Source organism: Heterodontus francisci, chromosome 13 (assembly GCF_036365525.1).
Source record: "Heterodontus francisci isolate sHetFra1 chromosome 13, sHetFra1.hap1, whole genome shotgun sequence".
Taxonomy (NCBI): domain Eukaryota; kingdom Metazoa; phylum Chordata; class Chondrichthyes; order Heterodontiformes; family Heterodontidae; genus Heterodontus; species Heterodontus francisci.
Genome location: NC_090383.1, coordinates 92927844 through 92942556, shown reverse-complemented (window position 1 = coordinate 92942556; position 14713 = coordinate 92927844). Strand labels below are relative to the sequence as shown.

At 44.5% G+C, this 14713-nt stretch overlaps 1 protein-coding gene across 5 annotated transcripts in view; it reads left to right on the top strand.

Moving 5' to 3' along the window:
- The first annotated feature begins 713 nt into the window (after positions 1–713).
- The window catches only part of prkcea (protein kinase C, epsilon a), a 640473-nt gene continuing 626473 nt past the window's right edge, over positions 714–14713 (top strand). For 3 of the 5 annotated variants that reach the window (XM_068045191.1, XM_068045190.1, XM_068045196.1), the window contains exon 1: positions 714–1820. In XM_068045191.1, coding sequence (XP_067901292.1) covers positions 1473–1820 — 348 coding nt within the window. In that variant the 5' untranslated portion in view covers positions 714–1472. Of the gene's footprint in view, positions 1821–7132; positions 7183–14713 lie in introns of those variants that run through there. The other 2 variants (XM_068045193.1, XM_068045194.1) reach the window with 2 other exon arrangements.

The following is a 14713-nucleotide window of genomic DNA, read 5'->3' as shown; positions in this document are numbered from 1 at the left end:
GCGCCTACCCTCTCAGGAATGCAGTAGGATTTCGACACCAACATAAAAAATGAGATTACAATGCTTGGCTTTATTTCAACAATACTGTGCATGAAGGAATACCCAGTTATTCTCTATATTCCCCAAATGTCCTATATAACACTTAATCTTTAGATAGTATGTATTTCAGATGTTATATATGTAATGCAACATGTACGTAGTTTGTTCGGGAAACTGAAATGATCTTTCGGGCTCCAAAAGAAGAATGTAATTCCTCTGTGCTATCAAAACCAAATCGAAAGGAGGAATTTTTTGCGATAATTTGGTTAATTACTATTTGGCGGGGCGTGGTTTGTACACCTCAATCAAAAACCTAACTGCTGTAAATGTAGTTAGTTACTACTGTTTGCACCATGTAGATACTGAATATATAAACTTGAGTTCATTCACTAAAATTAATGAATATACCCGGAACCGATACAGAAAACGCATCGCTAAGATATGATAGAAGGAAAAGCAGATTAGACTCGCGGTTGTGCGCGATTGTTTAGTTGGCAGACTGTGCCTAGTTGCTGCTTGCTAGTGTAGTAATGGCACAGCACTCTGTTGATCAGCCCTGGAGCCCGGGAGGACTTTCTGACGTCTTTTGCGCATTTCCTGCATCAAGGCCAACAGAGAAGGAGGGGGCGGGGTAGGAAAGGAGAGACACCGACACACTGTGTGTGAGAGAGAGAGAGAGAGAGTAGGAAATCACCGCAGCCACCAAATACAGGCTGTGCAGTTTGGCTCCGCGAGTTGCCAACAGTAGCCAGCAAACAACAACAAAAACAGGTAGTGGCGAGGATCCCATTTCTCTATGTCTCTCTCTCTCTCTTATTCCTGTACTAAAAACCCAAATCGAATTTGTTTTTGACACAAACCAAAAAAAAAGTCGGTTTCCTGCATGAAAATCCCTCATGCCCGGTGTAGCCAGTGTGTGGATCTGATCTCGGCGAAAGGAGGAAGAGACGCTATGCGGACCGCTAGATGAGGAGCGGGAGAGCTTTCATTTGTTTTTATTGGGCTGTTTTAATTAGTTTAAGGAACAATTCTCTCTGCTTTCTCCACCTCCCTTCTCCCCTCATCCTCCCCATTTTCCAACCTCCCTCCAAAGGTTTCACTGAAGAGTTGTTTTGTGCTCAGGGGGGCTGAGTTATCTTTTTGTGTTGCTGTCCCTTTTTCCTGGGTCAAGTTGTGCCGCAGCTCCGGCGAAAGGTTCGCCGCCAAAGAAGTCTGCCGACTGGGTGTCGCGAGAGCAAGAAGAAGGGGATAAAAAAAAACAATCACATCCACTCACACTTACACACATACAAAGATTGCTTTCCTCTCTTTGCCTTTCTGAAGTAAAATAAGGGCAGATCCGTGAGGGAGCGGCTGGCGGGGCTGGATTGTGTGGCGAGCAATCGGCGGATTTTCTTCCTCCTCTGCCTCTGTCTGTCCGCACAGCCGGAGCGATGGTCGTCTTCAATGGATTACTGAAGATCAAGATCACCGAGGCTGTCGATTTGAAACCCACCCCCTGGTCCCTGCGACATGCCGTGGGCTCCAGGCCCCAGACTTTTTTGCTGGACCCTTACATCGCCCTGAACGTTGACGACTCGAGGATCGGACAGACTTCGACCAAGCAGAAAACTAACAGCCCCGCCTGGAACGATGAGTTCGTTACCGACGTGTGCAACGGCAGGAAAATCGAGCTGGCCGTCTTCCACGATTCACCCATCGGTTACGACGATTTTGTGGCCAATTGCACCATTCAGTTCGAGGATCTGTTGCAGAATGGCAGCAGACACTTCGAAGACTGGGTAAGATGCTTCTAATTTATAAACACTTAAAACAGACAAATCATTCCCACCACAGCACAATTTATGTGACCGTCATGCTGCCATGTAGTGTTTTGCTTGTGTTTTTGAGAAGTGCTCCCTTCTCCACATCCCTCTCTGAACAACGTGTGGCCCCAGTCTGTCATTGACAGGAGAGTTGCAGTTTATTGAGCATACAGTGCATGTATACTGTTTTGACCGTTTATTCCCGATCCAGCAATATGTGGGGCAACAGGATGCGGCAAATACTATTTTGCGTCTGTTAACATTCTATAGTATATTATTTGTGGAAGATTTGAATGTTTCTATCCATATTTTATTGTATGAGTGCATTGCAAGTGTGTGTGCATGTTCTCAGTGACACTAATTTCAATTAGTTCACATCTCCAATAACCCGTTAGTTAAACCTAAATACGCATAGAATCTGTGCTAATGCACATTGTATAGATTTCGACACAACTGGTGGTTGAAATGATGATTTTCTTCCTATCTGATTGGAGTGCACTCTGCCTAGTCACTATTGTATTGTCCCCATATAAATAACTCAGCAGTTTTTTTCATTATTATAATAAGCAATCACGATTTCAGACTTTTCAGTGACCTTGACTCTGCATTTATTTTTCGGTGGTGACTTTTCTTCCTTAAAAAACGCTTTCTTAAAATAAAACGCACAAATATAAATAGATATGAATGCAGGTCATGGTTGTGTGAGGAAGATTTGACCTGAGAATGTAGTGAGCATCTTAAGGGAAATAGGAGAAGAAAAAAAATGGGTTAGATACAGAGTAAAGCTCCCTGACACTGTCCCATCAAACACTCCCAGGGCAGGTACAGCACGGGGACCCGGTGCGGTGGGGCTTGGGCCGGGAGGAGGATCTCCTCGTCGGTCTGCTCCTGGGCCTGGCCAAGGTGGCAATTCACAGGTCCAGGTTGCGGGCCGTCGGGGGTTCCGTCCTCCCCGATTGCCTGCCCCTCTTCCGCGGTTACGTTCGCGCCCGGGTGTCCCTGGAAAAGGAGCATGCGGTGTCAGCCGGTACGCTTGAGGCCTTCCGCGACCGGTGGGCACCGCAGGGACTGGAGTGCATCGTCGACGCCGAGAATGGCATTTTAATTTGAGTTTTTTGTTTATTTATCTGTTTTAATAAAGTTATTTTAAAACTGTAAATATGTACATAAAGGGGGCCTGAGGGAAAAAAAAAAAAAAACGGGGACCCGGTGCGGTGGGGCTTGGGCCGGGAGGAGGATCTCCTCGTCGGTCTGCTCCTGGGCCTGGCCAAGGTGGCAATTCACAGGTCCAGGTTGCGGGCCGTCGGGGGGTCCGTCCTCCCCGATTGCCTGCCCCTCTTCCGCGGTAACGTTCGCGCCCGGGTGTCCCTGGAAAAGGAGCATGCGGTGTCCGCCTGTATGCTTGAGGCCTTTCGCGACCGGTGGGCACCGCAGGGACTGGAGTGCATTGTCGACGCCGAGAATGGCATTTTAATTTGAGTTTTTTGTTTATTTATCTGGTTTTAATAGTTATTTTAAAAAGAAAAAAAAAGAGAAAAAAAAAACGGGGTTAGATACAGAGTAAAGCTCCCTCTACACTGTCCCCATCAAACACTCCCAGGACATGTACAGCACGGGGTTAGATACAGAGTAAAGCTCCCTCTACACTGTCCCCATCAAACACTCCCAGGACAGGTACAGCACGGGGTTAGATACAGAGTAAAGCTCCCTCTACACTGTCCCCATCAAACACTCCCAGGACAGGTACAGAAAAAAAAAAAGAAAAAAAACAAAAGATGGGGTTAGATACAGTGTAAAGCTCCCTGAACACTATCCCATCAAACACTCCCAGGGCAGTTACAGCACGGGCCCGGTGTACAGTCAGCCCTGAGAGCTCTGGCTCGATCTGGGATGAAAATTGGCCGAATTGAGGATGTTACTCCCATTCTGTCGGACAGCACTCGCAGAAAGGGAGGTCGCAGAGGTCGTCGTTTGTAAATGTTTTCTGTATGTACCAGTACAACTAATAAAAGAGTTCTACTGAAAAAAAAACGGGGTTAGATACAGAGTAAGGCTCCCTCTACACTCTCCCATCAAACACTCCCAGGACAGGTACAGCACGGGGTTAGATACAGAGTAAAGTGCCATCTACACTGTCCCCATCAATCACTCCCAGGGGAGCTACAGCACAGGGTTAGGAAAGAAAAAAAAACGGGGGTTAGATACAGAGTAAATCTCCCTCTACACTGTCCACATCAAACACTCCCAGGGGAGCTACAGCACAGGGTTAAGAAAGAAGAAAAAAAGAAAAAATAACGGGGGTTAGATACAGAGTAAAGCTCCCTCTACACTCTCCCATCAAACACTCCCAGGTTAGGTACAGCACGAAAAAAAAACTGGGGTTGGCTGTTGCTTAATTGGGACCACTGACCTGGGTGCACAATGAGTCTCAGCTGACTGCTGATGGAGGACTGTGAGTTGGAGACTGTGAAACTGCTGCAGGGAGAGAAAAAAAAAATCAGTGGCAGCATGGGGCAAATTTAAATTTAGACGGTGTACCCTGGCTTTTAAAACATTCTCCATTGTTTATATTGTTTGTTCAAGGTACTAGATATAATGGTGACATGACACAGATATATAATGGTGACATGACACATTATTTTGTAGTATGAATTTGAGTGCAGGTGCAAATGGTTACAGATAATGCAGAGAATGTGTAGCTTTTTAAAAATAAAGTAATAGCTCTTGGATTCTGCAAGATATAAAGTGTGCCATTTTCATAGATATGGGGGGGGGGGGGGGGAGAATTCCTCTGTGTGTTACATGTAACACAATTTTGAGACTGTTTATAAAGAATATGTTTATAGTTTTACTACACATGGTGTACAAAGGAAATCATCTCCCTCCCCACCCTCAATTTTCAGTTTACGCAAAGGACAACAGCATGGATCAGAGCCGTGACCTAGGCCCACAATAGTGTCTGTCATTGAACTAATTTAAGAGTGTGAATTATTCATTTTAATATATTCTCCTCAGTTTTCACTGTGTATTGGGGGGAGGGGGATGATGGAAATGATTTTGACGAATAATGCACCTTAAATGATCATCTTTCCCCAGCAAAGCCATTTGTGTATTAGAATGGATGGATATTGCAGTGAAGCATATAAGTTTTTCAAAGCAGGAATTCCTTCTTTGTCCAAGCTCACTTCTCAGAGTTATTGGAACATGGGAATAGGAGTAAGCCATTTAGCCCCTCTGGCCTGTTCTGCCATTCAGTTAGATCACAGCTGGTCTGTACCTCAACTCCGTTTACCTGCCAATGTTCCATATCCCTTGATACCCTTTGTTAACAAAAATCTAACAACAACCTATATTTATATAGTACCTTTAGAGTAATAAAATGCTCCAAGGCACTTCGCAGGAGCACAATATATGACACTGAGCCACATAAGGATCTATTAGGTCAGATGACCAAAAGCTTGGTCAAAGAGGTCAGATTTAAGGAGTGTCGGAAAGGAGGGTATTCCAGAGCTTAGTTACTAGGCAATTGTAGGCACATCCATCAATGGTAGAGCAATTAAACCTGGGGATGTTCAAGAGGCCAGAATTAGATGAGTGCAGTTAACAAAAAGACAAGACTAAAGGCTCTGTATCTGAATGCATGTAGCATTCATAACAAAGTAGACAACTGATAGCGCACATAAGTAAATAAATATGATCTGATAGCCGTTACAAAGACATGGCTGCAGGATGACAAGGATTGGGTCCTGAATATTGAGGGGTATATGACATTCAAGAAGAATAGGAAGCTAGGTAAAGGTGGAAGAGTAACACTGTTAATCAGGGATGGCATTGGTGCCTTAGGTAGAGATGACCTTGGTTCAGGAGATCAGGATGTAGAATCGATTTGAGTGGAGATGAGGAATAGTAAGGGAAAGAAGTCACTAGTGGGATTAGTCTACAGGCCTCCTAACAGTAACTACAATGTAGGACGAAGTATACATAAAGAAATATTGGGTGCTTGTGATAAAGGGATGGCAATAATCATGGGTGATTTTAATCTACATATAAACTGGAAAAATTTGATTGGCAATAATAGCCTGGATGAGCAGATCATAGAATGCTTTCGAGATAGTTTCTTAGAGCAGCACATTCTGTAACCAACCAGAGAGCAGATTATTTCAGACTTGGCATTGTGTAATGTGACAGGATTAATTAATGACCTCAGAGTAAAGGCACCTCTAGGTAGCAGCAACCAATATATGATTGCATTTTACATCCAGTTTGAAAGAGAGAAGAGTGGGTCTAAGATTAGTATTTTAAACTTAAATAAGGGCAACAATGTGGGCATGAAAGCTGAGTAGCTGAAGTGAACTGGGTTACTAGGCTAGGAGATAGATCAATAGAGAAGCAGTGGCAGACAGATAAGGGGATATTTCAGAATGCTCAGATTAAGTATATTCCTACTATAAAGAAAAATTCTAAGGGGAGGACCCACCATCCATGATTCAATAAAGAAGTTAAGGAAAGCATCAAACTTAAGGAAAAAACAGATGAGTGGCAGGTCAGATAATTAGTCAGAATATAAAGAACGGCAGAGAATAACTAAAAGGTTAAGCAGGAGAAAGAAATTAGAGTATGAGAGGAAGCTAGATACTTATGTAAAAATGGATAGCAAGAGTTTTGACAGGTATTTAAAAAGGAAAAGAGTAAATAAAGTGAGTATTGGTCCTCTAGAGAATGAGAATGGGGAGTTAATAGATAATAAGGAAATGGTGGATGAAATGAACAAATATTTTGCTTCTGTCTTCTCTAAAGAGGGTACAAAAATATTCCAGTAATAGCTGTAAATCAGGAGGTGGAAGGAAGAGAGGAACTTGGTGAAATTCCAATCACCAGGGAAGCGGTACTGAGCAAACTGATTGATGTGTGTTGACAAGTCCACAGATCCTGATGGACTTCATCCAAGGGTCTTAAAAGAGGTGGCTAATGAGGCAGTAGATGTGTTGGTGTTAATTCTTCAAAATTCGCTCGATTTTGGAAAGGTTCCATCAGACTGGAAAGCAGCAAATATAACCTCTCTATTCAAGAAGTGGGGAGACAGAAAACAGGTAGCTATAGGCTTGACATCTGTTGTGGGGAAGATGTTAGAATCAATCCTTAAGGACGTTCTAGCTGGGCACTTAGATAAAATGAAGGTAATGGGGAATATTCAGCATGGTTTTGTGAAAGGGAGATCATGTTTAACCAATTGATTGGCGTTCATTGAAGGAGTAACATGTGCTGTGGATAAAGGGGAGCCCGATGACGTACTGTACTTGGATCTCCAGAAGGCAGTTGACAACGTGCCACATAAAAGGTAATGGCGCAAAGTAGGAGCTCATGGTGTCGGGGGTAACATATTAGCATGGATAGAAGATTGGCTGGCTGGCAGAAAACAGAGTATGTATAAATGGGTCCTTTACTGAATTGAAGGATATGATGAGAGGAGTCCTGCAGGGGTCTGTGATGGGGTTTCAACTTTTTACAATTTATATCAATGACTTAGATGAGGGGAGCGAGAGCATGGTAGCTAAATTTGCAGATAACACAAAGAGAGGTAGGAAAGTATGTTGTGAAGAGGACATAGGAGGTTGCAGTCCAATGAGTGAGTAGGCAAAAATCTGGCAGATGGAGTATAATGTTGGAAAATGTGAAATTGTTCACTTCGGCAGGAAGAATAAAAGAGCAGAGTATTACTTAAATGGAGAACGACTGCAGAATTCTGAGGTGCAGAAGGGTCTAGTTGTTCCACAGCATGAGTCACAAAAAGTTAGTATGCAGGTACAGCAAGTAATAAAGGAGGCTAATAGAATGCTATCCTTTATTATGAGTGGAATTGAAAATAGAAGTAAGGATGTTATGTGTCAGTTATACTGGGCATTGGTGAGACCACATCTCAAATACTGTGTGCAGTTTTGGTGTCTATATTTAAGGAAGGATTTAAATGCATTGGAGGCAGTTCAGAGGAGGTTTACTAGATTGATACCTAGAATGAGCAGGTTGTCTTATGAGGAAAGGTTGGACAGACTAGGCTTGTTTTCGCTGGAGCTTAGAAAAGTGAGGGGAGACTTGATTGAAGTATATAAGATCCTGAATGGTCTTGACAAGGTGGATATGTAAAGGATGTTTTCTCTGGTGGAGACGGAGTTATTGAATATTTGTAAGGCGGAGGTAGATAGATTCTTGTTTGGCAAGGGAATCAAAGGTTATTGGAGGTAGATGGGAGTGTGGAATTCGTGACACAAACACATCCGCCATGATCTTATTAAATGGCGGAGCAGGCTGAAGGGGCCATATGGCCTACTTCTGCTCCTAATTCGTACGTTCGTATGCATGTTCTTGGAGGGTTGTGGGGCAGGAGGAGTTTACAGAGATAGGGAGAGGCTAACAAGATTACAGATTTTTTAGTGTCCTTGACTCTGCATTTATTTTTTGTAGTGATTTTTCTTACTAAAAAATCATTTTTTAAAAAACACATAAGTAATTGTGAATGCAGGTCGATAGTGTGAGGTGACTGGAAGATGTAGTGAACATCTTAAGGGAAACAGAAACATCAGAGGCAGCGTGGGGCAAATTTAAATTTAGACGATGTACTCTGGCTTTTTAAAAATTCTCCACTGTTTATATTGTCTGCTCAAGGTTGTAGATATAATGGTGACATGATACTTATTATCTTGTAGTATTATTTTGAGTGCAGGTGCAAAATGGTTACAGATAATGTGGAGAATGTGCAGCTTTTTAAAAATAAAATAATAACTCTTGGATACTGCAAGATATAAAGTTTGCCATTTTCATAGATATCCTGGGGAAAAAATTCCTCTATGTTACGTGTAACAATTTTGAGGCTGTTTATAAAGAATGTGTTTACAGTTTTACATAATGTACAAAGGAGATGTTGGAAAACAAGGATGAGAATTTTAAAATCAAGACTTTGCTTAACTGGGAGCCAGTGTAGTTCAGCGAGCACTGGGGTGATGGGTGAATGGGCTTGGTGCGAGTTAGGACACGGCAGCAGAGTTTTGGATGGCCTCAAGTTTACAGAGGGTAGAATGTGGGAGACTGGCCAGGAGTGCATTGGAAAAGTCTAAAGGCATGAATGAGGGTTTCAGCAGCAGATGAACTGAGACTGGCAAATTCAGGCAATGTTGCGGAAGTGGAAATAGGCGGTCTTAGTGATGGCGCGAACATGTGCTCCTCTCGGGGTCAAATATGACACCAAGGTTGCGAGCAGCCTGTTTTAGTCTCAGACTGTTGCCAGGGTGAGGGATGGAGTTGGTAGCTAGGGAAGTGAGTGTGGAGCAGGGACCAGTAAATGGAGCGAACGTTGCAGAGATGGAAGCTGTGTGGAAAGTGAGGAGGACGGGGAGGACTTTCCACAGAAGGCAGTATCCACCATTGCTTTCTTCTACCTCCACCATATCAATCTAGGTCTTGAAAGCTTCAAATGACTCAGCATCCACAGCCTCTTGGGAGAGTAAGTTCCAGAATTCTGTGACCCTTTCTGTGAAGAAGTGCTTCCTGATTTCAATCCTGGTTGTCCTGGCTGCAATTTTAAGATCAGGGCTGTGAAACTGGGCTCCGTGGAGCTGCTGATGCTACAGAAGCCCTGAAGGCCTAAAATGGCACTGGCCACTTCAGGAATGGCACCCCATGCTGCGAAGGGCACATGTGCGGGCGTGCAATGTGTGCTCCAGAAGCATTAGAAGAGATCCTTTCGTGAGGTCAAACTGCCATTCCAGATGTTTTGACACCCATTTCACTAACCTGGTCTGCACATGTGCACTGAACGCCTGTATTAGTCACTCACAACTGAACAGGTGTTCAGCAGCACGAAGGAATCCCCCTCCCCTCCCCTCCCCTCCCCACCGCTACCATTATTTAGAGGGCCAGCCAACAACTTGCAGGTGAGGTGCTTTTGACTTACTTTTACTTAAGCAAAGTTCGAGGAAATACTGTGGATTGAGTTTGGAGGTGTTTTGGAGAGCTTCTGCATATATTCAGGGAGGCAACATGATTTGGTGACCCAACTCTGCACGAGGTATGGGGGCTATTGTTGCAGTGCCTCTGCGTTTGCAACGTGACCAGCAAATGCTGCAGAGAGGGTAAGCTCTGCAAAGAGTGAAGAGAAGGAGGAAGAGGGCTCTCCACAGAAGGCTCTACCCATCACCTGTTTTTTGAGACCGCTTTTCCTACCCCCACCTAATCCAGGAGCCAAGCCTGAGGCGACTCAGGTTCAACAAGGAGGTGGTGACGGAACTGTGTCACCTCCTTCAATCTGACCTGGAGCTTTGCAACAGGGCGAGGATGGCACAGCCAGTGGCCATAAAGGTCACAGTGGGATTGAATTTTTATGTGTCGGATCTTTCCAGGCGAGAGCGGGCAACATTTCCAGCATCTTCTGGTATTGTGTCCATCAATGCACTCGGAAGGTGAAGTGGGCCAAATGTGTCAAGAAAGCGGAATACATTGTTTTCTCCCTCAGAATAGAGAAACAGGAAACAGAAGCTTTACCAGAATTGCAGGATTCCTCATGATAAAGGGCACCATTGACTGTACACATATGGCTCTGTGCGCCACCCATACCAACAGGGAGAGGTATAGGAACTGCAAGGACTACCATTCTCTCAACGTGCACAATACATCATGTCAGCGAATACCCCACTCTCCTGGCAGCAGACACAATGCCTTCATCTGTGGCAGTCTCCCACAGCCACCATCTTCGGCCTTTCGTGGAGAACTAGAGGATGGCTGTTTGGGGCAAAGGCTACTGCCTTACAAGTGGCTGATGACCCCCTCCATCACCCGACCAAATGAGGACACTGCGAGAAGCCCTATGCCAAGTTTGAGCCGGACTCCTCCAAGCTCCTTGACAGTAACAAGAGGCTCCGTGGTAGGCTTGCCATTGCACCAGGCATCTCTGTGTGCATGTCCATCAGTGTTCTCCGCCCATCTAAGTCCTCACCTGAGTCCTCTGCAGCAGAACTCGCCTGCGACCTTGTCCTCTGGTGAGCTGGCAGGCAAGCTATCCTTTCCCCCTGACCTGGCTGCAGACCACTTATGTCCGGTGACTCACCATGTGCAGATTCCGACTCGATACTAACCCCTAAAGTTTGCAGTGCCGGTATCTGAGCTGGTGGCTACGAGTGTCAAATCGAGTGATGGTGCTTCTTCCTCGGAGGTCTGATGCAGATCTCTCTCTTCTTCCTGGGGCTGCAGTGGCTGGCACGGCAGCAGTCCATGGGTATCTGAAAACATAAAATCATAATGGGAGGACTAGGGTGTAAAGCAAAAGGTCCATGGTCACACCATCTGCACATCATGTCAGATAGCAGAATGTGGGAATTGAGAAGGGGCATAAGGCAGTAACATGCATTCATCCTGAATGCTCTGGCAATGCCGGATGCAACAGGCTCTGTCATAGCCGGCCCTATGATGCTCAGTGCCATCTCCTCCGTCGGGCTCGGGGAATGACGTCATGCCTGTCTCCCGTTGGTTTTGGCTTTACTCTCTTCTATTGTCCAGCAAGAGAGAGGGCAGAATATCAGTGATTGTGTTGCAATCTGTTTAGTTGATGTGCCTGCCATAGCTGAATATCTGGATTTATGTTGAGGCAGTGAGAGGTGGGTGTGAGGCTGGCAGCACTGGAAGCTGTGCGAGGGTGAAGTGGAATATCTGAATGTTATATGTAAGTCCTGAGTGGTAGGGACTGTTGGTGGGTGAGTGACGGGGGTGTCGTGTATTGAGCAGTGTGAGAGGTTGGTTGTGTGGCGGGCAGGAGCTGCCATGTGAAGATGCATTCACTGGCTTTGACCACCTGCATGAGATCATTGAACCTCTTGCGACACGGCTGCCAGGGACCAGATTCTGAGAGTTGATCCACGGGCCACCTGCTTACATTCCCTTTGCAGGGCAGTCCTTGAGGGCCTCTTGGCACTTGGTAGAAAGAAGGCATCTCTCCTCTTGTTCACTTCCATAACTAAGGCCTCCAGCACTGAATCTGTGAATCCCTGAGCCCTATCTCTGCCCTGGTGTTCCATTTCCATTCTCTCCATTTGCCACAGTGACAGTCAGCAGCATCCTCCTTTCAGTCAGTGCAGCTTCTCTATGAGAGGGATAGACTGCTTGTAAGAGCCGGAGGCTAGTTTGTACATGTGCTAGCCTCGCACGCTGATAGGCCCCCTGTTGTGTGCAGTGAGCCACTAGCGCGTGTTACACCTGACAGCACGTTGGCATCATGGAAATGAGAATGCAGCACGAAGTTTTCATGCTGCCTGCCTCAACGGGAATGGGCACGAGCAGATCGTGAATCACTTGACCCTCATTGCCTGAAAGCGGGCATTAACAAATTTGTGCCCCATGTCCCTTAGTTCTGGATTCCCCTACTGGAGCAAATAGTTTTTGTATCTATCCTTATCCATTCCATTTATCAATTTAAACACCTCAATATTCTATACTCAAATGAATATGAGCCAGGTTTATGCAAACTGTCTTCATAATTTAACCCTTTGAGGCCTAATATCTGAGTCTGCTTCCATCATGCCCTATATATATATAGAAATTAATAGGTTTGACCAATAGCCTTACAGAGACGCGGTTGCAAAATGACCAAGGTTGGGAACTAAATGTTCCAGGATAGTTAACTTTTAGAAGAGGTTGGCAAAATTGAAAAGGAGGAGGGGAAGCCCTGATAATAAAGGATGGGATAACCATAGTAGAGGGAAAGGATCCTAGCTCAGAAAATAAAGAAGTTGAATCAGTTTGGGTGGAGCTAAGAAACAGCAAGGGGCAGAAAACATTGGTGGGATTTGTTTATAGGCCCCCTAACAGTCATTGCAGTTTAGAGCAGAGTACAAATGAGGAAATTAGAGGTGTATGTATTAAGGATAATTATGGGGGACTTTAATCTTCATATAGACTGGGAAAATAAAATTTGCAGTAATAGTATGGAGGACATTCATGGAACATATACACAAGATTTTAAGAAATAGGAGCAGGAGTTGGCCACTTGGCCCCTTGGCTGATCTGATGGTGGCCGAAACTCCGCTTTCCCTCCTTCCCCCCCCATAACCCTTGACTCCCTTGTAGATCAAAAATCTGTCTAACTCAGCCTTGACTATATTCAGTGACCCAGCCTCCATTGCTTTCTGGGTTAGAGAAGTCCAAGTATCAATGACCCTCTGAGAGAAGAATTTTTGTCTCATTTCCATCTTAAATGGGAGACCCCTTATTCTGAAACTGTGCCCCCTAGATCTCGATTCCCCCATGAGGGGAAACATCCTCTCAGCATCTACCCTGTCAAGCCCCCTCAGAATCTTATATGTTTCAATAAGATCACCTCTCATTCTTCTAAACTCTAATGGGTATAGACCCAACCTGCTCAACCTTTTTTCATAAAGACAACCCCTTCATCCCAGGAATCAACCTAGAGAACTTTCTCTGAACTGCCTCCAATACAAATATACCCCTCCTTAATTAACGAGACCAAAACTGTACACAGCACTCAAGGTGTGATCTCACCAACATCCTGTACAGTTGTAGCAAGACTTCTCTACTTTTATACACCATCCCTGTTGCAATAAAGGCTAAAATTCCATTTACCTTCCTAATTACTTGTACCTGCATGTTAACTTTTTGTGATTCATGGACGAGGATAGCTGGATTCCTCTGTATGCAGCGTTCTGTAGTCTCTCTCCATTGAAATAATATTTTGCTTTTCTATTCTTCTTACCAAAGTGGATAACCTCACATTTTCCCACATTATACTCCATCTGCCAAGTCTTTGCTCACTCACTTAACTTTTCTATGTCCCTTTGCAGGCTCATTTTGCCTTCCTCACAACTTGCTTTGTATCATCAGCAAATTTGGCTACAGTAAACTCGGTTCCTTCATCCAAGTCATTAATATAGATTGTAAGTAGTTGAGGCCCCAGCTCTGATCTATGTGGCATCCCACTGGATACAGTTAGCCAATTTGAAAATGACGCATTTATCCCAACTCTCTGTCCAAAAAACAACTGTTCACCACTACTTTCTGTTTCCTCTCACTCAGCTATCTTTGTATCCATGCTGCCACTGTCCCTTTTATTACGTGGGCTTCAGCATTGTTGGCAAGTCTATTATGTGGCACTTCATCAAATGCCTTTGGCAAGTCCATAACCACATCAACCACTTTACCCTCATCAACCCTCTCGGATGGCTCATCAAAAAAACTCAAGCAAGTTAGTTAAACACACTTTTCCATTAAGAATTCCATGCTGGCTTTTCCTAATTAATCTGCATTTGTCGAAGTGTCTGGTCATTTTGCCCCAGATTATTGTCTCTAGAAGCTTTCCCAGCACCAAGGTTAAACTGACTGGCCTGTAGTTTCTGGATTTATCCTTACATCCTTTTTTGAGTAAGGATATAACATTTGCACATCTCCAGTCCTCTGGCTCTGTATCTAAGGAGGATTTGAAGATTATGGCCAGTATCTCCTCAATTTCCAACCTTGCATCCGTCAGCATTTTCAGATGCATCTCATCCGGTCCTGGTGATTTATAACTTTTAAGTACAGCTGGCCTTTCTATCACATGCTCTTTATCAATTTTTAGCCCCTCCAATATCTCAACGTCCTCCTCTTTCACTGTGACTTGGGCAGCATCTTCCTTGGTCAAGACAGATGAAACGTGTTCATTTAATACCCCTGCCATGTCCTCTGCCTCCATGTATAGATCCCCATTTAGGTCTTTAATCGGCCTTAATCCTCCGCTTACTACCTTTTTACTATTTATATACTTATAGAAGACTTTTGGATTCCCTTTTATGCTAGCTGCCAATCTCTTTTCATACTCTCTCTCTTTGTCTCTCTGA